Source organism: Brienomyrus brachyistius, chromosome 6 (assembly GCF_023856365.1).
Source record: "Brienomyrus brachyistius isolate T26 chromosome 6, BBRACH_0.4, whole genome shotgun sequence".
Taxonomy (NCBI): domain Eukaryota; kingdom Metazoa; phylum Chordata; class Actinopteri; order Osteoglossiformes; family Mormyridae; genus Brienomyrus; species Brienomyrus brachyistius.
The window spans coordinates 28,108,783-28,136,575 of NC_064538.1; the positions used below are offsets into that span (position 1 = coordinate 28,108,783).

The 27,793-nt window shown below is 41.8% G+C and overlaps 2 protein-coding genes across 2 annotated transcripts in view; one reads left to right on the top strand and one right to left on the bottom strand.

Annotated features, from left to right (window-relative positions):
- Positions 1-542: 542 nt before the first annotated feature.
- LOC125744655 (coenzyme Q-binding protein COQ10 homolog A, mitochondrial-like) lies at positions 543-9,345 on the bottom strand. Its single transcript, XM_049016698.1, has 5 exons — positions 8,547-9,345; positions 5,864-6,010; positions 4,127-4,319; positions 3,522-3,623; positions 543-3,425 (listed from the first exon to the last, which is right to left on the bottom strand). Exons 1-5 carry the CDS (start codon positions 8,681-8,683, stop codon positions 3,261-3,263), a joined length of 744 nt encoding a protein of 247 aa, XP_048872655.1. The 5' UTR covers positions 8,684-9,345; the 3' UTR covers positions 543-3,260.
- A 5,367-nt stretch (positions 9,346-14,712) lies between these two features.
- The window catches only part of ankrd52a (ankyrin repeat domain 52a), a 29,278-nt gene continuing 16,197 nt past the window's right edge, over positions 14,713-27,793 (top strand). The window contains exons 1-16 of the mRNA XM_049016302.1: positions 14,713-14,870; positions 16,947-17,030; positions 22,734-22,812; positions 22,892-22,962; positions 23,281-23,481; positions 23,655-23,742; positions 24,205-24,347; positions 24,952-25,164; positions 25,251-25,329; positions 25,540-25,654; positions 25,785-25,867; positions 26,384-26,501; positions 26,587-26,655; positions 26,946-27,086; positions 27,215-27,277; positions 27,484-27,595. Of these exons, the coding sequence (XP_048872259.1) occupies positions 14,844-14,870; positions 16,947-17,030; positions 22,734-22,812; positions 22,892-22,962; positions 23,281-23,481; positions 23,655-23,742; positions 24,205-24,347; positions 24,952-25,164; positions 25,251-25,329; positions 25,540-25,654; positions 25,785-25,867; positions 26,384-26,501; positions 26,587-26,655; positions 26,946-27,086; positions 27,215-27,277; positions 27,484-27,595 (1,686 nt within the window). The 5' untranslated portion in view covers positions 14,713-14,843. The remainder of the gene's footprint in view (positions 14,871-16,946; positions 17,031-22,733; positions 22,813-22,891; positions 22,963-23,280; positions 23,482-23,654; positions 23,743-24,204; positions 24,348-24,951; positions 25,165-25,250; positions 25,330-25,539; positions 25,655-25,784; positions 25,868-26,383; positions 26,502-26,586; positions 26,656-26,945; positions 27,087-27,214; positions 27,278-27,483; positions 27,596-27,793) is intronic.

Below are 27,793 nucleotides of genomic sequence, written 5' to 3' on the forward strand. Positions count from 1 at the left end.
TTTCTCATTCCGCCGGTCTGCAAAGACCATTTTATCCCTTCAGTCCCAGCCCTTACTGTAGCTCTGCTTTTCATGGGAGTGGAGTCTGAACCACCAACTGATATTGACAAGAAGTGGGGCTGATCTAGTCTCTCTGGGTCAATAAAAGATCACAAAGAAGGCAGATGTTCCATCTTTAATCGTGGTCATTGAGACTGTCAGGGGACTTTTCTGGATGGAGCAAGAGGAATGAATAATTTTAAATCATTACCTGGTTTTTTTTTTCCTTGAACAGTATATTTAAATGCACACTACAGTAGCTGCCTCTTCAACACCTATAGCAAACCAACATTAACAAAACTTTTTGTCTTATAGTTACACATAGAGCACATATCCAATATAGTGCAGTCTGGGAGAAAAACAGGTGATGATAAAGGAGACATTTTAACTTGAAAATTAGTGAAATGATCCTGATTCTTGTTACTGCCATGAGTGGGTGACATACTTATTCACGTAATAGTCTGCTGGTTTCCTGATGATCAGCGCACACAGCAACCACTGTCCCACTTTTTCAGAATTTTATTTTTTATTAGTGACTTTCCTTGTACAGGACCTTCTCATAAAACTCATTTCTCAAACACCTATCTCCTAAAACAATATGATTTACAAGATAATAAAAGTAATGTCAATGTTCAATAACCATTTAATATTTTAAACTTTTAAAGAGACTGTCCCCTCTGAGCCTTCCTGCTGTAACTGGTTATGTCACAGCACTGGATTCTCTACATGCTGTTACTGCAGAATCGCACCCCATGGTAATAATCTGTTAGCCTGCTCACTGGCATCTGCACAGCAAGGTCAATTCTTACTGGGCAAACAGTGGTAATAAGTTTAACAAACCCAGATAACATACGAGTCCAAATGCCTAGTGGCACATTAACAGAGGAGAGAAAGTTTTATATATAATAAAATATTATGGGCGTACATAGCCACAAACCATCGCATTTTATTTTTTTTTTATCTTTGGGAGAATGATAGCAAGTCAACAAACACTTAAATAAGAACAACCTGAATTTACACAGGAGTGCAAAATAAATAGCTCTTAATCCTACATTTCATTGCTACCCCAAAAGCAAAACACTTCAAACCTCTCTTCATATGACATTCCTTTTCGCCAACACAAAAATGACCTTGAAACTCCACCAAATGATTTAATAAATGTGTGACTGCAGTAAAATGTATTTTTCACCATAGGAGGCATATCTGAAACAGCCTCAAGTGTATGACAAAACCACACGTGGTAATTTCCAGGTTAAATGTGAAAGCAACCAAGTCTGCTGCCTTGGCAAGCTCTGAATGTCATCCTCAAATACTTTACAGTAAGCAAAATAGTGTTTGTTTAGTTCACTTTTTCCCTCTAAATGCCGACACAGAAGTGGGGAATCCCGTGTCAGTAGGACTTTGAGTTGCCATTCACCAGGAACTAACCTACCCCTGGAGGATGAGGTTTAGATGCTTAATAATGGAATAACATAAAAGAGGTGAGGTAGATGGACAACCAGAATACCCTGTCACCGCCAAGACAAAAAGGACAGACCGAACAGTAATTATGCTGAAAGCCTATATTGTGATTTAACTAAATTATTAGTGTAACTTACAAAACTGCTTGCAGTACAAAACTCTTGAGTAGTGATCCACAACAAAATAGCTACTAAAATGCTTCAAACGTGCTTGTGGAAGCATCATTTCAAGGCTTGAAGATTTTTAAAAAGTGACTGGAATCAAATCCGATGCAAGCTAATGAACACCACCACACAGGGAAGCAGGGCTCACTGATTTCAGTCTTTTTAGTGTCTCTTTGGGAAAATGGACCAACAAAACACTAGAGGCAAGACTCACCATTAAAAACAAGGCATGAACTAACGACTCCATTCCATCTCACTATCAAACTCAGTTGCAATCTAGATAACGTATTACATAAACAAAATTAGCAGAACCTTCTCTATGACATGACCTGTTCAAGGGCACATGAAGGTACCCAGGGATTTTTGTTTAGAAAACATTCAAGTTGCCAGTGGGCAAAGGTAACCTGGGAACCTCCCTGTCAGAACTACACATCTCTGACCTCAAGGTGGTTGCTGGTTCCCATCCCGTCAAACTAAGTTGTTAACCAAAAGCTGCCTGTGTAGTATAGAATGTGTATGAATCAGACTGGTGGAGTCTCAAGCCTGAATGTCTGTGAACCAAGAACATGACCTTGGTAACACTTGTTTTTTCACTCCAACTTTCCCATGGTAGATAATCAAATCTTGATTAAAAAAAAGAAACTTAACAGGGAGCTGTAGTATTGGCCAGCCAAGTAGCTGGAATTTTCAGAAGAAATTTTTCAACTCTAATTAATTGAAACTCGGAGTATGGAGGATAAAAATTACATTATGATAATGTGTATTACTGATAAAATAAGATATCATATCATTCAATTATTAACCTTAAACCGGGGACCTGAAATCCATTAGTGACCAACATATGAAAACCGTTTTAAAATGTACAGCCAGCTGAATTTGAAGACAGTGGTTATGGATGAGAACAGAACTGACATCATATTACAGACTAAAGTGCCAGAGGGGATGCGAGGAGAAAGATATTCTTCAAACAAATGCCTAAGCATTACACTGCATAACAGTGTAACATTAAAAACATAAAAAAAATAAAATCTGTAGATTTTGACAGGGAAGAACAGATAAAAGGTGCCAATAGAAGCCAATACAGGAACGGAAGATAACAGACCAGCAGCCACACAGCTGTTGAACAAACAAGCACCATTAACGAAAAACTTTTTTTTCCAACCCCCACTAAATGCCACAGGAATAACTACAGTTGCAGCAGTCTGTTTCAAAATAGCCATTTGAGATGCTTTTCCTTTTCCCCCATATTCATAATCACTGGAAGACCCCCAGATTAAAATCTGTTTAGATTTTTCACTCTCTCCTGAGAGATTTATGTCTCAATATGGAGTTCCTCTCCCTACGGTGAAGGAACCCCGCACAGAGGTAGACGGCAGTAATTTATTCAGGAAATGCTACAAAGAATCCCAGGAACACCCAGTGCTATGAAGGAGAGCACCTGGCTGGTCCACATTCAAGTTGTAACAGTGTAGTTGCTGGAGTTGTGGGTAGTATATGGCAGCTGGGAGCTGGAGGGGGGTACTGTCCCATGGATAAAATACAGGCAGTTCATCCTGGGGGTGCTAGAAGGATGGTGGGGGTACAAACGAATCCACCTCATGGATGCACTTCATGGAACATGTGCTCCCGCGGTATGCGCGTCTCGGGGCCGTACAGCCTGCAAGCACGGCGCTCAAAGGCCGTTACCATCTGCTTGACCACCTCGTCGAAGAAAACCGTGGCCAGCTGGGAGTGCAGCAGGGAGCGGAACTCGAAGGAGATCTGGAGGGGAGAGGATGACAAAGTGGGGAGGTTAGCCAGCATGCACCTGCCCGACGGGCCATTTTCGGTGTGCCGGAACCAGACGCAGAAACATACTGAGAAGTCGACGGTGCAGGTCCTGGCATGGCCGGGAATACCGGGGCTGAAGCGCCATATTGTCTCCAGGTGGTTGAAGAGTTTGCCGTCAGTGCACACGGCCTAGGGCAGGAGACAGTACAGTAATAATCCAGGTCCAAGCTTGGAGAAGGGAGATCGCATGTTCGCCAAAACATTTGTGCCCTCTGTGTGTAACCGTAGCTCATGGAAGTTGATGGCTTCAGGGAGTTAACCAATCAGATTGTAGAGGAGGTGGGTCCAACCTCTTCTACAATCTGATTGGTTATCTCACTGAACCGATCATTTTTCCTACTGCCCTCAGAACACATTTGTGTAAGTAAAACTCCCACGAGCGTAAATGTATGTGTGACTATGTGCTCTTCAATGGACTGGCATCATATCCAGGGTGACCTGTCCTGGCTTAGGCCCCAGGATCATCATGACCTTACAGATCTTACGTAAAACAACATCAGTATCAGCTGGATGGTCAAAGTCCTTTTGAGAATACAAATTCACATTGCTGCCCATTACATGTGTAGTTGTGACTGGAAGCCTTGTAATTGTATAACAGAGGCAGTTGGAAGTGGGGGTGTGTCTCCTGTTACCTTAACAAGATGAGGACGCACGCTGGTGATCATCGACGTGTATCGCTCCACCACTGGTGGGAAGCCCACCTCAAGCTGGGCTTTGGAGTGACCTGTCCTCTTCATGACGGTCTGTGATTTCTTACACCAGGGCACGAACAGCTTGTAGTCATCAACGTTGGACACCACGTCATACATCTCCTGCATGGAGTACCTGATAATGTCCAGCGAAACAACCTTTAATCAACCATGACCCTGAGTTTGAGTCACTTTAATTATGACACATTTTGCAAATCAAACCTGGAAAGGCTGAAAAATAGGGATGGGCCTATCCGTCTTTTCAGCTCCGATCCGATTCCAATACACAACTGCCGGTACAAGAGCTCTTTTTACTTTAATATTTTATTATCATAAAATGTATATATAATATTAAAATATTTATACTTTATATATTATTAATAGGGGCGGCATGGTGGTGCAGTGGTTCGCACTGTTGCCTCACACCTCTGGGACGCGGGTTCGAGTCTCCGCCTGGGTCACATGTGTGTGGAGTTTGCATGTTCTCCCCATGTCGTCGTGGGGTTTCCTCCGGGTACTCCGGTTTCCCCCCACAGTCCAAAGACATGCTGAGGCTAATTGGAGTTGTAAATTGCCCGTAGGAATGCATGTGAGAATGACTAGTGTGTGAGTGTGCCCTGCGATGGGCTGGCCCCCTGTCCTGGGTTGTTCCCTGCCTCATGCCCATTGCTTCCGGGATAGGCTCCGGACCCCCCGCGACCCAGTAGGATAAGCGGTTTGGAAAATGGATGGATATTATTAATATTTTTAAAACTAGCAAATACAAATTTAAAAATCTATGCCGAAAAATCTTTAATTAGGCTACTAGACACACACATAACGTACTGTTCCACCTCGCTTGTACACCTTATTTGAAGCATTTTGATGCATTTGCAGTTCAGATGGAATATATTCCTAGAGAGTATACGCAAGAGGCAAATACTTAAAATGCCCGACAATTTTTCTCCCGCTGGCAATAGCGTCATAAGAGATGTTTGTGGGAAGCCATCCCAAAACAGTGGCAGCTGTTACAGAAACAAAGAGGGAGACCAACTCCATACTGATGCCTATGGATTTAGAACGGGATGTCACAGAAGTTCCTGTAGGTATAATGGCCAGGTGTCCCAATGTTTTTGACCATACAGTGTGTCTTTTGTAATATAAATGCTAATACATCCTAAATCATCCCAAATAAGGATGTCACAATAACTGTGTGTAGGGTCATTTAATCTTCTAGCAGAAGTAACATAGGCAGTAACGGAATCCTTATACGAGTGCTCAGCTGGACGCATGACAGTCACAGATGTAAACGGCAATGTGTCTCGGCTACCCACCTAAGGTGCATTTTAAAACCAAGTGTTAACAGAAACACAGTGTGTTCCCTTGGTCATATTTGTGAACATTTTTCAATGAAATTAAAAAAGTTTTCAATTTAATTCATCAAAACAACACAATAATCAATTAATGAAATCAGATCATGGTAAAAGTTCAATATTTTTCATGCATTAGATTGTGCCCTAAATAATCGCAATAGAATCAAAAGGCCTTAAGGTCACCGACTTACACCCGTACCATGTCTTATATGAAAAAGGATCATAAACCTGGGAATCGACTCGGGTCTCATTCCACATGTTCCTACACAAAATGCTTCAAGGCAAGTTTCACAGGTTTCGTTACAAAGAGCCCAGGCTCCACACTTACCCCAGTATCCTGCGCTCGGAATACTCCTTCCGTTTGTTGGTGAGACTAATGAAGCTGCGGCTGGTGGTAATGGTCACATGCTCACTGCTCGTGTACTGAAGCATTCTGGGTGTCCGGGTCATCAGAATACCACATGAGGACAAGTACCTACAAAGGAAGTATGATGAAGTCTGAAGACCATAGAAACTTAAGAGTACACCACCTCACTTTCATTATTTTCTAGTTCCATTATAGGCTATGCTGATTGCACAACCTACCCCCCCCCCAAACCAACAGCACAAGGCACATCTGAACACCAATTAACTTCATCCATTGATTACTATTGAGCAGCATCAGAAACTTGTTATATCATTAGAGGATCTGGCATGCATGAAGAATGAAGATTTTCATTGGCTGAGCCATCTTCCCATTTCATAGAGGCAATTCATACACACAAGAGTAGGGCTGCAAAATGGATGGATTAGTTAGACCAAAAAGTGCAAATGGACTTTTTTAAGTCACGGCTGTGACTTAATCTCCATTTAAAAAGTGACAAAGCGGCATAGAAACAAAGATCTCCTGTCTGCGCAATAATTTCTTGCTATCGATAGTATTTTATCAAGAGCCACAACTTTACAAAGCAAATTAAATTAAATCTGATACAAGGTAAAGGTAACCTGCTTAGCTACATGTCATATCAGATTATAATTAATCCCATAATACAATGGCCGTTCATTCAAAACCCATTATTTCAACCTCTGGCAGAGTCATCCAACAAGGACAATTAATGCACACATGTTGCTATTTAAATGTAGAAATGGTATTTTATACACTTCAGTTGACAGTCAGTTCTCTTACAAAAGTGAGGCAGCTCGCAAGGGATAGTTCGCAGATCAGATGTCTGGCGGATGGGGCCTTCAGGAAGTCAACACAGGGAGTACACCCATCATATATTAAACACTTGGGACATGGCAGCATTATCACTGCACTTCCGTGGGGAAGTCCCAAATGCTAATAGCAAGCATTCTCAATAACAGAATGAAGTCTGCATCAAAAGGCTATTACAGTGTCATTGTTAACATATGGAATCAATGATGACAATTTTAATGTGTTAAGATAAGAAACAAGTTGAATTTGTCAGTCACATTCAAAACATTTCCACCTGGAATGGAAATATCAGAATATTAACTTTTCAATTTAAGTTCCTGGGATGAGGGAAGGGCCTGTACTGGGTAATGGATAATCAGCAGCTTATCAGTCTTAATAAGGAAAAAAACAAATAGGCTGTAGTTTCCCTGACATATAGGCATGCTGTCACCTTTATACCAGGAAGATAAGAATGATTATCCCATAATATACTGGGAAATGTATGCCTAACTCTCAACATCCCAAATAATACTCACCCACTCCTGCCCTATATGTATACCCCATGCACATAAAATCGCATGTACTCAATAGGCAAGCAGTATATATTAAATGAGTAACATGCAAATGTAGAAAATCCTTACACTTCTGCTGTTTTGATAAGGAGCATATGAGTGTCAAAGCCAGACAATGAAAGTAATTGTCAGATAGACATCTATTCAAAAATTACCAAATGTGACCTTGAACAGCAAAGAGGAACCAAATATTTCAGAATTCAGTGGCTGCAGCTATACATTTGAAATTAAGAAAAAAAATAAATGTGAAACATGCACAAACGCTATACACCACTGGATATTTATCATCACAAACCTAAATTTCTAATCATACCAGGTTCCCTTGCTTTCAGCAGTCAATTACCAATCAAACTCTACATAACAAAGCAACTTCACTAATTTTGCAGATAAAAAAGTGGATTTTTTTCCATTAATCACTCATTGAACTCCCTGCTTTTCTTAAAATAGGAGGAGAGTTTTATCAAATGTAACCCAGCTGTAAGATGTACACCTCTGCAAGCTCAAATACATTCAATGCAACTAACAGAGGTAGGTACGGCTGTGCAAATAAATTTTGTCCAGTTTCTGGTCATAATGCGCTCGTTTTCTCGTTAAAACGTTAAACGAGTCTACGTGACTTCGTTAAAATGACAAATGTTCTTCGTTATAACTTTACGTGTGTTATGTGCCAGTCTGCCAGTGTGCAAATACTCCGGGTTTTACGGTAGTAAATTTACTCGCTCAAACCGGCGCATAACAGGTCTCCCGATGTTCTCCTGTATCTCACAAGCAGCCACATTAAATTTCATCCAGTTCTGCGGTGGAACTTGGCATTCAGACCTATATACTGTAATAACAAATGCATGTGCAATATATACCACTGAGCCTTATAAAGAGAAATTTTATTTTGTGACGGTAAGAAAGAAACTGAACTGCATAATATGAATTGGTAACAGAACATGGAAATAGAAAAGAATATTGCGGTATGTTATGCTAAATTTCTGCTGTTAATTATTTAAATAAATAAATTATTTAGAGAAGTATATAAACCTAATAAACTGTATTTCCTACCTATAGGACCCCGGGGACCAGAGTCAGGCTCCACCTTATAGCATATGTTATGTACATGTATTAGTAATACTCAGCTGCACATAAAAATGTTGCCAATGGAAGGTACAGTTTTAATCACACATACAGATACATAGAGTTTGGCAGTCAGATCAAATGGTGCATTTATACATGGCACCGTGGCCTTGGGAGGCTTTACTTCGACCGGTTTCGCTCACCTGATGCACTGTCTAGGTCGGACACCACACCGCGTACCACTGCAGGATTGCTCGGTGCCCAAGGTGGCTATCTCTAAGAAGGCGCTTAAGGTGCGCACGCCCATGGGCAGCGGCCGGCTCCCTGCAGAGGCGGCCATTGTCCGCTGTAACCAGGACTTACGGTACCGATCACCGAATTCAAACTGTCACTCGCCTTTGTGTTTTGTTCTGACGGACCTAGAAAAATGGTGTCGGCTAAAACAGCCGACACGACTGAAATGATATTCTACTTACTCTTAACTGTCAAAAAAACAACTCGTCCGTAGTCAGATATCTTATCGACAATAACTTTCTGTAGCTTTTAAATTCCGCTTTTAGTCCTGAGTCAACGCATTCCTTCCCGAACTGCAGGATATCTTCCAATACCGGTTCGAGGACACGCTGTTCCTTACGTTAGGACTGCGATCCGATTCGAGCCACCAGCTGTATCGGAGGCCAGTAATTTGGGTAATTTTAAATTTGTACAATACCAAGACATTTCCAAATGTTTAATTAAAGCTCATCCTATATGCAAGCAATGGTTCGTCTATTACATCACGTCATACAACGCCAGGACGGGATCCTCCAGATATCGCGCGGGACCCCCACTACCCCGTAAAGGCTCCAGTTGGTTCGCTCTCCCCGTTTATTGGTCAGTTATCCTACTTTTAAGGTTCCTAAACCAATCAAAAGCCGTATAGTCTTCCATTCTGACGAAACAATGTACATGTAGCGCTCTAAACGGGATGTTTCGCATTATTATCCAATAAAATGGGAACCTCTTCTGGGCAATATAAGACGTGATACATGTTTAAAGTGATACTGTACATGAACACGCGTCAACGTCACACATAAGGATGTATTTGTTTTGAAGCCGCTTGAGTCGCAAGGCGTGCCTTCGGGCTGCGAGGAAATGCAGTACAAAAATCCATCTTAACCTGAAGAGGGTATGCAAAATCCACACCAAAAGGGGCATTTTCAGACCCTAGATCTGTGTGGCCTACGTCGCTACATCAGCAACATTTGTTGTGCTTATTTTTAAAACGTTGTTACTGCGATATGTATAGTAAAGTCCCTGAAAATTTAGAGATAAATTCTTTTACATATGATTTTATTTTATTAAGTAATATTCAAATCGATAGTTATGTCAGATTTAGATTTATCTAAGCTTGAAGAAGCAGACCCGCTTATTTGTTACAAGGTCATTGTGATCTGTGTCTTTGAAGGGGATTTGTGGAATGTGTTGATTTTTGTGGCTTATTACTGTGTGAGTGTAATCATAAGCTTCAGCTAGGAATGCCAGACTAATTTGACTTTTCTAGTAATGTTGAAGGCTACCTGTACAAGAGTACTTTTTAAACAGTATGTGTAATTGTTTTTATTTGGCATTGTTTAATTACTTTGGAAGTTTTGTTCAGTAAATTTGAACAATATATGTACATTTTATGGTAAAGTGTATTACAGAAGAATGAAAGGTTGTTATTATGAGATAGATAATTATGGTGGCAATAAACTGGAACAGCTGATGGAGTGAAAACATCCAGTCCTACCTAAGACTCCCACTTCTGACCGACAAATCTTACAGCTGAACCAATTGTGACATTCATGTCAAATTGCAAAATCAACATGGCCACCTGTCAAGAAAAAAAAATCCATGCAGGACTTTTGCTACTCACCTTTTTGTCCATAACACTGACTCATAGACTTTTTAATGGGGAATTGTAATTTTAAAACCTTAGGCTTTTAATATCACATATGATGAACGTCATCATAATGACCTTCTGCATTTCAGGGAAAGGTTACACTTTCTATTCAGACAACACATTCCAGCAACCACTTCATCATAATGTTTCCTTTCCTCTAATTCTATTCAGGTCCAGAATGCTTCATTGCAATGAACCATATTTATGTCCAATTCTTAAAAGGAAAGGGAGCCAAAAAAGCTTTTGGATAAAGTGTCTTGAATGAGTTCCAATGACTGTATACTATAGTTTGATCACAGATTCCTGTTTAAGTGTCAAGTCAATAATATATGGGGAAATGGCAGATAGCCAGGATTAGATTCAGGATTAACTCTTCAGTAAAACATATTGCTTTCAAGAAGCAAAAACTTTTAAGTGTTACTCTGAAAGACAAAAGTATGAATCATTTGCTTTATTTTTAATCAAAATTCCAGAATTATAAATGCCAGTTTTAAAATGGCAAGAATGCTGCACAGTACAATATGTCTTGTAATGAGTTTGTTTTTGTTTTCAGTCCCTACAAGGTGATTGTTGAAGCCAAAAATGCTTGATTTTGCAGCAGCTTTTCCCAAAATGATGACTTCTATGTGTTTCTTTTTGCATCAATTGCATAAAAAAAGTTCAAGATTTTTTTGTTAATCTAATACCAGTTAAGAAGCAGATATATGTATTTCATTTTAAATCACACAATTTACAGATCCCCAGCCCTGCTACTGAAGATCTACTCTGTTCAACACCTAAGGTCTACAACCTGTTGCCTTGAAACTCTGTCAAATGTCTTTAAAGATGTTTTTAACTGTATATTAACAGATGTGCTACAAATTCATCAATAGTCTTCTTCAATCAGACCATTTTCCAGTGGAAAGACCACAGTTATCAAACCTCTTTTAAAAAATGTCTCAGTAATAAGTAACTATAGCCTTATAATAAACTCACCTTTTTTAGGAAAGATCATGGAAAGGTTGTTTTTCTGAAACTTAGTTCTTTCATGGTCCAAAACAATTACTTTAATGCTTTTCAGCCTGGAGTTTGACTACACCACAGCACCGAGATTGTACTTGTTAAGGAATTAAATGACATTCATCTAAGCAGTGATGAATCAAAAATCTAAGTTTTGGTATTACTGGATCTCATTGTTACATTTCACATGGTTGACCATAAAACACTGCTAGACAGACCAGAAGAGTGGTTGGTACTTTCTGGCACCACGTTAAATTGATTTGAATTATATTTACAAGATACAGACTAGTTTTTGTTTTGTCAATAGGTAATTATGAATCTGAGTGAACAAAAAAAAATCACATGTGGCGTTCCTCAAGGGTCCATTCTTGGGCCTCTTCTATTCAACATATACATGTTCCCCTTTGCTCAAAATATAGAAGACATCTCTTACCATTATTATGCAGATGACACACAACTCTACATTACAGTATCACCACCTTAGCATAGTCCTGTAGATTCATTGACTATGTGCACTGAACATATCAAAGAATGAATGTGCCAGAATTTTCTATAATTTAACACAGAAAAAACTTAAATACTTGTTTTAGGCCCCAAAAAATAAAAATTGCTCACTTTGAATCCATGACATTAAAACTTTCAAAGCCAAAAAACTTGGTGCAGTTCTGGACTCAGACATTAATTTCAACAGGCACATAAAGACAATTGCAAAATCAGCCTGCTACCACCTTAAAAACATAACAAGAATTATTTCTGTCTATAGATAGAATCAAGCTTTTTTATGTATTTATTTTAAGCAGGCTAGACAGTTGTATTCGTGTGTTCACAGGTCTTGGCAAAAAAATAAAAAATAAATCAATCAGACAGCTGCAGCTCATCCAGAATGCAGTTGCCAGAGTCCTCACCAATGCAGTAGAGCGTACTGGTCCTTAAATCACTGCAATGGCTTCCCATGTGTCACAGGATTGATTTAAAAATATTATTACTTGTGTACAATGCACTAAATAGTCTTAGGCCTAAATACACTTCTGATTTACTTGAACATTATGAAGCATCCAGACCCCTGAGGTCATCTGTGAATGGTTACCTCAGTGTTCCCAGAATAAAGGCCATGTAAAGTGAAGCAGTGTTCAGTTCCTATGCTCCCTATCTGTGGACGCCAGGGGTGCCATGGGGTCGGGGGGGACAGTTCGGCATCCATTTGAATTTGGAATTTGAAAAATTTGGATCAAAATATAATCGGTCTGGGTTGGGGGCCAATTTTGATGTGCTTTCATGGGGCCCAAAATCTATAATGACACCCTGGCTGCAGCATTTCAGTAAATTAATTCAGTTTAGTCATACACTGTTACGACAAGGTAACTTCTTTTCAGTTAACTATTTATTTGTTTGTTAGGCTTTTAGGCTTTTTTGTTTGATTTTAATGTCATTTATTTAAATGTATCCTTCTGCCTTTATTATCCACTTTGAATTACCATGCATCTGAATTGTGTTATAATTGGACTTGCCTTTATTATTTTCTTTGTGCAATAAATAACCACTTAATGTTTTACACTGTCCCATAATGAACTGCTTAAAGCACAATATTTTTCACGCGTCTTATTGCGCGTTTTGGAGATGTTTGTCCATTTATTTATTACAAGGCACATTGAATGTAAAGAGGGTAGACTAATTTGTAATAACTATATAAGTAAATACATAATTTCGAAATCCAATGCGGTGTGCAGACATTTACAATTCGCCCGTAAAGAAATCTGGAAACGTAAGGGGTGTGTACAAGTTGCTATGAACTCAAAATGCCTAACCAATATCTCGTTACAGCTGAATTTTTTAGCAAATGTTCGCAGCTAATAATAAAATTAAACACAAGCAATGAAAGTGCTTGAATATCAAAAATGATCGGTGTGCATCGCTGTCTGTGCACTGGATTTTTCCGCTGGGGCGGATCTGGTACCCCAGGTAAATACCACATCACATCAAAATAATACACAAAGGAAACATTAATTATTTTTCTAAGCGGAAACATATAATAGATACGATGCGGTGCGGCCACCGAAAAAAATAAAACGGGCCCCTGATGCCCCCCTTAATCAAAATGTTCTGCCAGCACCACTGGTTACAAGATATTACAGCCTGAAAGCTGAGCATCGAATACTACGCTTACTTCACACTTTCCATTGCAAAATTGGAGTAGAATTTTATGTGCTGTTTTCGCCGCTGTGTTCGCATAAGTGTGCTGAGTTGGTCATCTAGGATGCACAATGTAATTTATTGTGCACTTATCATAATATATTGTGCGCACAAGTTCAGCTTATTAATCGCTTAAAATAACATCTAGCACGCGCAATATAATTTCGTCTGCGCACAAGATAAACATATTATTTTGGGGACTTGGTTTGCTCCATAACAATTACATTTCATTGCTCATTTTTATTTCTTCTTTCTTCGGAATTCAAGAACCATATCCTATATACACTGCCTTTCGGTTCCCGAGTTAAATAATTGAGTCTTATTAAAATAAACTCTCAGTGCAGTGGTAAACGCCAGTAGGTTGTTTATGGTACAGATAACGCACCGCGGCGTTTCTGCTCCTCTGCCTGCTCTCGCTTGCTATTTCCCCCCGAGCTATGAATATGTGTCTGTGGTTAATGTCCTCGGCTATGAGTTAATTCCATTATCTGGCGCAGTCAAATTCCTTGACAAACTGCCCATTATTTGTTTTATGACAGCTATGCTGATATCTGCACTATATAATGCCTCAACAATTTAGAATACCTCAACTTTTTGGTCTATGAGATTTGTTCTCTGCCATCATGTTCGTGCAGCCGAGCAAAAACACGTAAATGCGCACCTGAAATGGGGTCATAAGGACGTGGCATGGTCTAAATGCAAGCTCTCGATTTGGCAATTTCTTAACGATAATAATTTGGTGAATTTGGAAAAAATGTAAGCTCTTGCAAATATTGCAGAGTTTTCTTGATTTGGGTTAATATCTGGAATCGCATAATTCCGAGATCATGGAAGGACTGATTGTTTTCATCCATTTCCAGTTCGAAGTGGAGGCTCTAGAGCATTGGTTGATTAAACAATTCTGCACGAATTTTTAAACCCTCGGTATTAATATGTGTCATACGTTTTATTTTTAAATTAACCAGACAATGGAGAAACGTGTGATTAGAAAATACCTTTTTATGGATATCATACCATCAAAATACATTTAAACCCGTGTGCCCGTGGTGTTTACACAGATTCAGGTACAAATTAAATCTTTCCACAACACAAACAAAGATAAGAAAAGCAACAACCTTATCGACAGATGACCAACGCATCGATGGCGCTACGCACGCCGCCGATAGACGACAGTAGTTGCGGCGGCGCGCAGCTGCTGTAACCCCGCCGCTCCTGTAGGGGGAGACCGCCTTTTCTGCGACAATCTGCCACAGCAATAAACAACGACGAGCACAGTCAGACGCTAAGCGACTCAGTCCTTTAATAATAATCACAATAAAACACATCTACCGCTGGTTACCTCTGTCCTATCCTAATGAAGGACTTTCGCCCTGACTGACTTTGGGAGATGGGGATACTCAACATAACAGACCAGGTAACGAAACGATGCGGGTGATTTTATTTGAGCCGCGAAAACGAAAGACGGTCCCCGTCTTTCTCTTTTTATTCTTTTTTTAATGGAGGAAATGGAGGCTTGGGCCGGGTTCGATGGGAGAGGCTGGCGGTCTGCGGCCTCTCTTTCACTGAATGGCTTGTGTATAATATGTATTATGTATCATTAAAATATAGGCCTTAATTTTTATTTTGTATTTCGACCGTATATTCATTGAACTATTTTCTTGTAAATGTCACAGTTATCCATGTTGGGCTGCGAGGAAGGCGAATACGACGCACCTCTCTGGAGGGTTAACTGACTTGCATGTTGTTTAACCTAAGCGCTTTTGCTTTTTAAAAGCAATTTGACAGGCTCTCCATTTGCGTTGTCAAGCATTTATATTTCATGCGTTGTGAAGTGGTATTTAGCTTAGCCCCAATGCTGTGACAGGGCTCCTGCACATCCAGCCCTTTGGCGCACCTCAGCCTCAGTACTGGCGTTAAAATTGTGTTCAGTTTCCTCCCGCCGAGTTACTATTTTGCACATGCTCTTACAAACGCATGAAGTTAATGCAGCTTGGTTTCTAAGAAATTGGAACTGAGGCTTAAAATCCTACTACGGCTAGGCGCAGCGGTGCCGGGCGAGGAGCTGCGCAGTTTCTTAATACGGCGCAACAAACGCTCACTAGTTACCTGGTTAGTTAACTAGCTGTTAAATGACAGAATATCCGTGCCACTGTAGATATTTTTTTTTTAACTTAATCGTCCTGGTGTTCGCGGCTGCGGTCTGTCATGCTACATAATCGAAGTCCAGTGACCGTATAATCCGTAGTTAAAACATTCTAATGCGTCCATGTATGCATGTGCTCTAGTCTATTTATAACGTTACGTTTTTCGTTTTATATCGCAGGTGGTCGAGTTTAAGATAAATGACTTAATCATCCAGATACTTGAGGTTAGGTGACTTTCAGAGGAGTACAGCATCACAGCCCCGTTCTGCAAGATGCTTAACCCCAGTCAACCCGGTATATGTGCGTATCACTCGGGTGGTGTCAGGCAAATAAAATAGAGCTTCTGCTGTTTTTGAAGTTCTGAATTGTTCGTCATCAGTATAGACAAATAACAATCCAGTGATATTTAATTTATTCCACACATCTGCGCAAACAAACATCCAGCCAGAAATGTCGGTTAAACTTGTTGTTTGGGGTAAATCTTGTTTTAGGAAAAAATATGATTACCAGTAACTTGAATTTCATCTAATTCTCAAGTGCATGCACACCCGTTATGTTGTGTATATATAATGTATATATTTATTTAGGCTTTTGAGACTATGAATGAATGTCACCACGTGCTGCCTGGAGACAGAAGAGCTTTTCAGTGCTGTTTGTGAATGTTAAATGGAGAAGAAAGCTTTAGTTTGTATTTGTTCAGCTGCAGTAATTCGTCATCTGTAGTTGTATTAAAACAAAGGGGATAGCTGTTTGCCATGGCCTCCATGGTACAAAAAATGCAACCAAGCAACCCCTCCCTCATATTGTTTTATTTCATTCATTAGAATGCTCTGAGGACAGTCTGCCTAGTGTTTCTCATTCCAATTTGGTGCCAGATTTGAAAATGTGTCTTTACTGTAGTTTTTATTGCATCAGAGTATTTGGCTTCCTGTTCTGCTTATGTCAGGCTTTGATCTCTGACTGACTTAATAAGACTACATGGTAAGTTGCTACAATGTTTCAGATTGGCGACTAAATCTGCTGAGCTGACCATCTTATCATGATTGCATTAATAACAGAATGCTATCCAATATGTACTGTGTGCCAGAGATGTCGTAAGTTTCATGATAAGGGGGATTAATGCAGTCTGACTGAAAAATGCGTGTGCCTAATGGTTGTTTCCTTAGTTCATTTGGCGTGTTAAGTGCTGGATGTGTATTGTAGGGTTTTCCCATTTATTTCATAGGTGTGATTTTACCAAAACGTGGGTGAATTACCAGCAAATACATTTACTTTAAAGTATAGTGGTAGTCTTGGAGAGCCTATCTGTCTCTGCATGCTCTTTAAACATCTCATCTTCTCCTCAGCCTCCACTGGTCCAGGCCATATTTAACCGAAATGCAGAAGAAGTTCAATCGCTGTTGCACAAAAAGGAAGAAGTCAATGCACTGGTGAGTAGCAGAGCTGAATTTCCTGCAGCACCCATGCATTTTAACAGGTTGGAAAAGCAGGAACTGTCTGGATGCTGGTGAATTACCAGAAATTTGGCAAAGAACTTGAATTGTTTAATATCTTAGGGAAAAAAATCTTAGCAAAACCCTGAATGAGTAGATTTTTATTCTTATTTTTTAAACTTATGGTTCCAGCTCTAACCTCTGTATAACACATCGGCAAACCCGTGTGTAATGTTGACGGCGACATAGCATGGAGTTGATACGCTGCTGATGTGGTCAAACATGGGGTGTTACCAAAGGACAATTCTTCTGCTAATGATCTTTTCCTTTGCTGTTCAAGAATCTTTCTTTCTTTTGTGATACCATTTGTTCATTTTTTACACAGTAGCCAAAGCCTTCACATTGCATTCCGTTTTTAACCATAATTTCCTGCCTTACCTGTTCTTAGTAAGTCTGACAGTAACTTTGCTTTAGTCTTTCTCCCTTACTGGAACAGCCGATCACGTTACCACCTCACATATCTGGGACTGTGCTGGGTTGTGTGTTTATGTATGTGTCAGGGCAGGGTTTGGAACTGGCCCAAACAGCCAGCAGCATGGTTCTGCTTTCCAGTTGTCTGAGCTAAACCTTGGTCATCAGTACCAAAGGGTCATGAGTCATGGTGCGTTCGATTATCTCTCGGAACTTGGAAATTCTGAGTTGACATCACGCCTGACAATCTCCCTTTCGACCACAACTCGGAACAAACATGGCTGCCTCCATGAATACGCTGCTGTGTGTTGTCGCTTTATATTTTAGCAGTTTTGGAGTAAGATTATTATTTCTGAGAGACAAACAAACAAAAAACACAAACTAGTCAAACCACATTAAAAGCTTTATAAAATATTTTAGTATATTCATAGCAATATTCTTTTTTCGAGAGGCAAAAAAACAAACCAAAAACACTAACAAGTCTGGTAAAAATCTGATATTGCATGCTAGGATACTGTTTACGGTCACAATATGGTATTCTCTAAATTGAACACGTGCAATTGCATTTATAATTATTGATACATTTAACAAAATAAGCTTTTTTTAAAGATTTGTAAAATAGAATTACTGTTGAGATGTTGAAATTACGTCACAGGGGCAACTCGGACCAGAAAATTCTGTCTGACATCAATGTCATAAAAGAGGCGTGTTTCCGATGGGAAGTGACATTTTGTGATGTTTTCATCCGAGTTCCGAGTTGGAGAGAAATAGTCTTACGCACCATCAGTGCCATTGTCCTCTGTTAGGCCTTCCCCTCTGACCCCTTTCTGATCTTCAGGCACCCAGCAGAGCAGCTTTTAGAGATTCACAAGCTGGTACTATTAACCAAAAGAGCACCTTTCATGCACTCTGTGATTTGACAATGAATACTTCATACTTAAGTGACAATCTCAAGCTGTTACTGTATTTGGGCTTTGTCTAGCATGTGCGTGTTGATTTGCTTATGCATTGCTGAAAGTAGCGATCGCCTAGGGCAGGGGTAGCCAATCGTGTCCGCAAAGGGCCGGTGTGTCTGCGGGTTTTTGGGATAACCTTTAGGTCAGCTGTTCACACCCAGATGTGAGGATTCTTCAGCCAATCAATCTTCTAATTAGTAATCTAATTAGGGAGTTGCAGCAAAAACCTGCACACACACCGGCCCTTCGCAGATAAGATTGGTTACCCCTGGCCTAGGGTGCCGTTTGACTAGGGGATGTAAAAGAGCAAGTGGAAAACATCAGAAGAAAAACCTGTGGTTGCATTCTGTGACATTAGTTCTTTACCTTAGTTTTCTTTTTTCACTGCTTGTCTTTGGAAATGGTAACTGGCTAGCTGGTCAGCAGCCAGATACCCTGTGCCACTGAAGTGTTTTTAATATGAATAAATTGACAAAATTTTTCAGGTAGGGGGAGCAGTGCTCAGCGTAATCTCGCATAGGGAGCCAGAACACCCAGGGCTGGCTCTGGCTAAAACCCCGTAACCGTTTGATGGCATGCTCCAGGAAGACATTTGTTGGGGAATATTAAGTAAAGTTTCATAGCCTTGATCAGCTGTTCCTTTTAAGGAGGGAATCAGGGAAATGAGAACCAGACTACTTCCAGAGAAGACATTTGGTCAGGTTTGGGGAAAAAGGCTGCAAAGGATTAACTGGGTACTGCAGGGAGAAATGGATGTGGTTTGACATCTCAGGCTGAGAACCTTCCTATTGTCAGCCGCAGTCTCGGCTGACGTTGTTGTACAGCACTGGGGATTTGGTTATTGATATTAGCTGCCTTTTTTGTTAAGATGTGACACTTCGTCCTTTCTGTTTGTGGTGCACAGATATGGAAATTTTGGCTGATGCCGATATGTTTTAGTGTAATGTTAACCGATAACCAGTTAATCTCTGATCTCCACAAATCTGTAGTCAAATCAATGTTGGTGATGTTACTACGTAAGGTCTTGAATGTGTGTATCCTCCTCGTCACATAATGTAAGCAATGAGACATCAGCAGAGTACTGCTGACTTAGGAGACTGGTGTGGTTCTAAGTGGTGAATGAGCCACCAAAATCCTTAGTCCTCCACTATATGGAAAATGGCTAATTGCCCAGTACTTTCAGTTCCATTATATTAGTAGTTATGTATTTTGCTCTAACTAAAGTCTGAACATAAGCTGGCAATGTCGACCAAGGTTGACACATGGGAACGACCCGGATGTCTTGATTTTTTAACGACTGTCGGCTGATAGCTGTATAACTGATGTATTGAGCTCAGAGTTGCTCAGTAAAATTGCCTGTTTTCTGGTGTGTCCTTAAGTAGTATTACGTTTGGGGCATGTTGGCGGAAACATATTTCATGCCCCACTCCTCCCCCCCCCCCCCCCAAAAAACCCACCACTTTTGAGAGTCTGAGCATGCTGAGTAAATGTCATATTTAGTGGTGGCTGTTCTTCGTCAATTGTGACGCTGCAAACGTTTCCCCTGGCATTTTACTGCACTCTATGAACAGCCTTTTTAAAGAACAGGGTTTTTTGTCCATTTCTTCAAGTCCTGCTTGCTTTTCTTCCATGTTCCTCCCTCCATCCCCCTAGCACCACCTTTTTACGTAAGTGGTATCTGACATGTTGACAAAGCCTTGTCAGTCTGGGAGGCAGGATCATCACGTATCGCACCCTGTGCTGCAGAGCCTGGGTGTTTGCTGGCCTGGATCTCATTTCTGGTAAAGCCTGGTGTTCGCTGTGAATCTAAGTAGTAGTATATGTTATTTTAGGTTTCCCTTAGGAAAACTGTAGGAGTGTAATGGTACACGTGATCATACCGAAAATTTTAGGTATGGGTCTTTTGGTTCAGTACGCATATGTAATGAATGAATGCAGCAAACGTGGAACCCTTTGTATGTTTTTGTTTTTCCCTTTAGCAACATTCGGAAAGGGGCGGATGAAGCCGCACCATTTCGCATGCGTGCATATGTCCTGATTTCAAGCTGGAAGTGGTTAATATGCATATGAGTGGAGGACACGCGAATCAGCTGTAGTTTACTCGAACGCTCTAAAGTATTTTTCGTGGTATTGTCCTCTTTTTCAAGGTCAAAGTTCATCTCTCAAGCTGCATTTTTCTTTACTACTTTTGGTTATAAGAAAACAAGAGTCCATAGCATATGTAAAATCTAAAATTTAAGTAATTTCTTTTTTTTTATTTTAACATTTCTGAGCTCTGAAAGATGTGCAATTCAGTGTTTTGTTCGAGTCCACCTTCGTAGAATCTGAGCCAAATCGTATCAAGACCAAGTGTTAAAAGGCGGGTGAGTCCCAGATGAGACTGAGTTCATTTCTAGAGCTGGGTAGCTGAATCAGAGACAGGGAAAACACAAATTCGGTTCTACACTATGAATTTGAATTTCAAAACTTTAAATTGAAAACTAAAGAAGTACCTCAAAATTTTACATAATTTTTCAAATAAATAGTTATAAGCAAAGTTTAAATTTTTTTTTATGTAAGAAATAATTTATCAAACCCAAAGGTAACAAACACACCTCCACTGCATCTTGTAGTAATTATTTTATTGTAACATGGCATGTGCAGAAGACATAAAATTGGTTCTGGAACCTAAAGCCTTTTCATTTAACTTTCTATTAAATATACATGCAGTATAGCTAAAGATAAAGTGCACACACAAAGTTCTATTTATCACTATATATGGGGCACTAAGCTGCATATAGGCTGCAGACATTTGCTATGGACTCGAGTGGACTTGGGAAGATTTTTTTGGTCACGAGTGCTCGAGTCCTTGTCAAGACCAAGTAAAAATTAATCTAATAAACGTGAGCCTATCTTATATGTGGTCTATTGCAGCTCTGGTTATTCACCTTCCAAATCAAATTGTCGCACAAACTTTTTAAATAATTTGTTGAATTAAAATGGAATGACCCACCTTGGGCCTGAAATTACAGGCTTTAAATAGTGAGACCACGTTCTTAATCATTATGATATGTGCTGGTTTAGAAGTGGGAGATGTGTTTTGAGGGCAATATCTATGTTCTGCCAGCCTCTCTGCAGAGGCACATCACATTTTGGCATAAATTGTCCCAAAATTGAAGAAACGGTGCTTTGGAGCAGTAGAGGGAAGGGTGACTACAGAAGACGCTTGACCTTTTGAACCGGATGACTTTATTTGATTTTTATTACTTAATTTTTGATGGGTCTTGCTACCAATGCAAAAATATATTATTTCGATGAAATTCTACACCTATTACACCTGAAACCAGTTGCCCCAAAATCGTACCAGCAGCAGCACTAGATGGAAGCAGAGGACGGAAAAGGAAGTTGCAGAAGCTTGTGAACGCAGTTAATGTAAATGTATGGCTCTTTCAAAATTCCCAAGAACATTGTATGGGTCAGTGGTTCTCTAACTGTGGGATGTGAGATTTTCTGAATATAAGTTTTTGTGTATTGGTTTTTGTCGCCCCTTCTTGGCAGATTGGCAAATATCGGTAGCGGTTCAGTGGCCAAAATTTCTCATGGAGAACAAGGCAAAATTTCTCATGGGGGAATTTAATTGTTTCATTTACCGTTATTTTGGTCAGTGATGGTGCTAGAAAGAACAGGTGCAGATCAAGTGAACCTGATTACATTAATACAAGTCAAAGAGAGTCGGGCTTTTAATAAGGATTTTTTTTTTGGAGAGGTGGGAAGTGTGTACGGTATTCTTGGTCCGTGTTAGGATAATAATTTCTGTATACTGCAGTATTTTGGTGAACTTTAACCCACCGCACCACATGATAAACCACCTCAAGGATGAGAACCTGAGTGCACCTGTGTGGCAGTTGATACGTCAGCACCACACTAGTCTATATGGAACACTGTGAGTTTTTCCAGTGGCTGGAGTGACAATCCAATTTTGATAAACACAATTCAAACAGTGTACCACAGATTAATGTACAGACGGTGTGACGGTATGAAAAATTTGATAGTGCCCAAACCTAGTGTGTGGGGGGGCTACAGATATAGGTTGGGGTTGTGGGAGAAGTAGGAATTATATGAAGGAGTGGAGTTGATGGGACAGAATGGGGAATAGCTTGTTTCTGTGTAGCTACTTATTGTTGTGACAGACGATCAGTGTATTCCTAGTGGGATGTTTGATTTTGATGTCAGAGCTGACAGTCTGAAAGGAAAAAAGCAATTGACCTGTGACCTCCCCCGACCTCCTTTTTAGGACCATGAACGCCGCACGCCTCTGCACGCCGCTGCTTGTCTGGGCGACGTTCACATAATGGACCTCCTCATCAATTCAGGTATGCTGCGTCCCCCTGTTTGCCTCGGTGCACCGAGGGGGTCCTCCGTCTAACCATGTTTCTGCCTGAACCCTGCCAGGTGCTAGTGTTAATGCAAAGGACCATGTGTGGCTGACGCCTCTGCACCGGGCAGCTGCCTCCCGCAATGAAGTAAGCCCACGTGATAAGAGTTATAATAATGTACCAGTTACTAATAACACCATTAACATCAATAAAGATATCATTAATATTGATAATATCTGCAGCAGTTATCTATTAGGTAATATTCCTATTTTCCTTTGTAAGACTGCTGCTTATATAGTTTGGACTGATTTCCACCTGTTATTCAATGTGTGTGGGTCAACAGTCTCATGTTTTGCAAGATATCTGAGAAATTGTTGGTTAGAAATATGTTGAGCTTTTCATATAGTTGTACTGGTTTTTGACATGGGGATAATGATGCTGATATGGAGCGGTTCCGTTTCCCAGAGGGCTGTGGGGCTGCTGTTGCGGCAGGGTGCCGAGGTGAACGCCCGGGACAAGTACTGGCAGACGGCACTGCACGTGGCAGCTGCCAACCGCGCCACCAGGTGCGCCGAGGCCCTACTACCCCAGCTGAGCAGCCTGAACGTGGCAGACCGCATGGGCCGGACAGCGCTGCACCATGCCGCCCACAGCGGCTACCTGGAGGTCAGGCGATGTTCTGCCACACCTCTCGGTGGCTCATGGACATGCATGTTCAAGATTCTGCCATTGACTCAAAATTGTTGTTGTAGCTCGGAGTTCGGCTGCCTCCGCGTCTGTTTTTTTGTTTAACTTTGTGTTTGCATTTGTGGTCTCACTCCTTTGTGTTTTTTGCCCAGATGGTGAAGTTGCTGCTGAACAAAGGGGCCAATCTGAGTGCCAGCGATAAGAAGGAGAGGCAGCCCATCCACTGGGCAGCCTACCTGGGTAAAGAGCCATTTGTTATTGAGGCTGGTGTGGTGGGTCGTGCTGTCACCTACTCAGCCTGTGTGTGTGGCATCAACATTTTATATTTAAATTCACATTTATTTAGCAGGGTGTACCTAGTGTCCTTGGGTTAAGGGCCCGACAGTGAGGTGATGCTAATCTGTCATCCGTACGACTTAAATCCATGACCTTCCAGAGAGAGGCAAAGATTCCACGTGTTTGTGAGGGTTTCCTGTTCCACGTCCAAAAGGATGCAGTTTAGATGTTTAGAAATTGCCCGTAGCATATCATTCTGAGTGTGGGCCCTGGGCTTTCTGGGCTAGGGCTCTGTGCTGACCTGTGTTGCGTATGCGAATAAAGGTTATGGGAGAACTTGGATGTCATATACGCTATGAAAGCATATGCTTCGGACTCTGAAATAAGCGGAAACCCTGCTGTGTGTCTCTTGCCTGCCTCCTGCAGGGCATTTGGAGGTGGTGAAGCTCCTGGTGTCTCGGAGTGCGGACACAGCCTGCAAGGACAAGCGGGGCTACACGCCCCTACACGCTGCCGCTGCCAGCGGCCAGATAGACGTGGTGAAGTACCTCCTCCGACTGGGGGCTGAGGTGAGTCTGTAAGGGAGCCAACATGCACTCACTGAGCACATTATTAGGAACACCTGAACACATGCTTATTCATGTACTTGTCTAATCAGCCAGTAATATTGCAGCAGCATAGTGCATAGAATCATGCAGATACAGATCAGGAGCTTCAGTTAATGTTCAAATCAAACACCAGAATGGGGAAAAAATGTCGAGTGAGCGGCAGCTGCGTAGATGGAAATGTCTTGTTGATGAGAGGTTATAGGAGAATGGGTAGACTGGTTCAGGCTGACTGAAAGGCTGTAGTAACTAAAATCTGAAGAAATTGTGATGTAATCATATCAGCATGGAGCAGAATCTCAAAGGCATGTTTCCAACATCTTGTGATTCAGTGCCATGAAGAATTGAGGCTGTTTTGAGTGCAAAGGGAGACCCTACCCAGTATTACTATGGTTTTCCTAAGAAGGTGATCAGTGAGTGTCTTGTATGTAAATGTATGCTTGCATATTGTAGTATTGGACTCACCCGCTTCTTTTTATAGGTCTATCTGTGTCTTTCCACCCATGATGTCTACCCTCTTTGCTCATTCCCCCATAATGCATTGCCTGTTTACCCCCTTCCCCCACAGATTGATGAGCCCAACGCTTTTGGGAACACGGCGCTGCACGTGGCCTGTTACACCGGCCAGGAGGCGGTGGCCAACGAGCTGGTGAACCGTGGCGCCAATGTCAACCAGCCCAACCAGCGCGGATACACCCCGCTGCACCTGGCAGCCGTGTCCACCAACGGGGCGCTCTGCTTGGAGCTACTGGTCAACAACGGGGCCGACGTCAACATGCAGGTGTGCTGCGTACATGCTTGTGTAGAGGCAGCGGGATGTGCCAGGCCCTGCTCGTACATTTAGCACATTTTATCCCTTTTTTCTAGAGCAAAGACGGGAAGAGCCCCCTGCACATGGCTGCCATTCACGGACGCTTCACTCGCTCCCAGATCCTCATCCAAAATGGTATAATGAGCAGTCAAGTGATGAACACACCCATAAACAGTGATGTCCATTCCTGTTCCAATGGCTGCCCTCTCAGCCCTGCTGGAAAAAGATGAACTCTCTGAAGGGAGATGTGTTTGTGAAGGACATAAGCATGTCTTCCTGACATATGGTACTGCAAACCCAGATATCTCAACAACAAGTCTCAACCCTGTTTCCTCTTGGTCACAGGTGGGGAGATCGACTGTGTGGATAAATATGGCAATACTCCTCTTCATGTTGCTGCTAAGTATGGCCATGAGCTGCTCATCAGCACCCTGATGACCAATGGCGCTGACACGGCCAGGTAGGGGCGACTTCTCAGGGCCAGTGGGGGCGGGTTAATGAGTTGCTTTTTGGAAAGAACTGTTGTACGTGTGTAAGGTCCTTGGCTTGTGTGTCTTCTGGTGCTGAAGGTACCTCTTTCCTGTCTCCAGGCAGGGGATCCATGGCATGTTCCCCTTGCACCTAGCGGTGCTCTACGGGTTCTCAGACTGTTGTCGCAAGTTACTCTCCTCAGGTGGGTCTGCTGGCCACTGTGCTGTGATTGGCTGAAACTTAAGATTTTATGCTCTTTGATGCTGGAATCCCCCTGTTCAGCAGTGCTTCTCAGGTCCATGAATACGTCATAAGTATAAGAGGACATCTATATATATAGAAAACAAGAGGGCAGAGATTTTTGTTAGTTGCCTCTGCCTTTTCTATAGAGCAATGTTCATGGGAATAATTTTACGAGGTGCAGTCTCTAGGAGTAATATTAATGCAGAATTTGACATTTCCATATAAAGGAAGGCAGTAACAACAAAAGTCTTTGGTTCAAATCTCAGGGAGCACACACAAATTGTAACCCTTCTATTGCAAGTCATTTTGGATAAAAGTGTCAGGTAAATGAATAAATCTGCAGAGACAGTCAGAACAGGCAGGTCCAAGCCCTGAAGTGCGCAGCCTATCATCTTCACTGACCATTTTCAAAGTGTTCTAGTAGCTTTCTGGGGTACTCTGTTTTTAAACACCACCCTGCCCCCCTTCCCCTTAGGTCAGCTGTACAGCATTGTGTCGTCTCTGAGCAATGAGCACGTGCTCTCAGCTGGGTTTGACATAAACACCCCGGACAACCTGGGGAGGACCTGTCTACACGCTGCTGCTTCAGGAGGGTGAGTGCTGCAGCGGCTGTCTGTCTGTCTCTGTCATTGTCTGTCTGCCTGCTATTTACCCTCCTGTCTCCTGTCTGCTTCACAGAAATGTTGAATGTCTTAACCTGCTTTTGAGCAGCGGCGCCGACCTGAGTAAGAAGGACAAATTGGGAAGGTAGGGTGGCCTGGGCCCAAGGAACCTCCCCTTTTAGCGCACTCCTCCCCGTTTAGTATTGATGGTCAAAACGATGCTTTATGAAGCATTTGATGTGTTTTCTGACCCCATTAGATGGAGCACTCTGTTCAAGAAAGGGCTTAAAGCATGTCCAAAAGTAAACCAAGAGCACCATCTAGTGGGGTTAGAAAGAACAGCAAATGGTTCATGGAGCGTCATTTTGGCCATCATTACTGTTCAGCGCACCTGCTTTTTATCTACCTTGAGTGAGCTTGTATGACCTTCCCCAGGACCCCCTTGCACTATGCGGCAGCCAATGGGGGCTACCAGTGCAGCGTGGCCTTGGTGCGCGCCGGGGCTGAGGTGAACGAGCCCGACGGCAGAGGCTGCTCCCCGCTGCACTACGCTGCTGCCTCCCAAGCCTTCCGCCGGTGAGTGCACATGGTAGTGTACAGTAGGCGTGGCTAGTGTGTGCCATTATTGTTAAAATAATTCACTTGTTTAGAAATGGCTTTGAATAATCATATAATAATATTTAATAATAAACTGGTTCTTCCAGGGTGGACCGACATTACTCTGGGAGCCAGCCAACTGAGGAGGAGAAGGCAAAGGAGGCCTCTCTGTGAGTCTGGCTCACACTTGATTAGCAGCTCTTTTGCTGCCCTGTCAGGTGTCGCATGGCTGGGCTGCGGGCAGCGCTCAGGTTGTTTCTGAATTTCTCTGGAAGAGGGAGATGAGATCTCAGATTTGGCCTGAGCCCGAACAGGCCCCTTTTCACGCAGCCTGGCTTTGGGGCCATGGTTAACGCATGTGTCTGTCTACACACAGCTGCCTGGAGCATTTGCTGGACAATGGTGCGGACCCAGCTGTGCGCAACGCCAGCGGCTACACTGCAGTTCACTATGCAGCTGCACATGGCAACAAGCAGAACCTGGAACAGGTGAGCTCCCCAACACCGCATGGCTAGATTCAGAATGACTTTATGCAGCCTAGAATTATGGGTGATCTGAAGACTTTTCAAAATGCGCTTTAATCTGGGGGAAAAAAGCAAACTGCTTCTGGCATTAGTAGTAATAATACAAGTAATAATGCTAATAATAATAAATGACAATTTATTGATCCCCCTGGGGAAATTCTC

Coding starts and splice junctions, on each gene's coding strand:
- LOC125744655 (XM_049016698.1), bottom strand. CDS start 8,683: ATGGCCGCCTCTGCAGGGAGCCGGCCGCTGCCCATGGGCGTGCGCACC. Junction 6,011..8,546: donor CGACCTAGACAGTGCATCAG/GTGAGCGAAACC, acceptor CTTCCTTTGTAG/GTACTTGTCCTCATGTGGTA. Junction 3,624..4,126: donor TGCGTCCTCATCTTGTTAAG/GTAACAGGAGAC, acceptor CTCCTGCCCTAG/GCCGTGTGCACTGACGGCAA.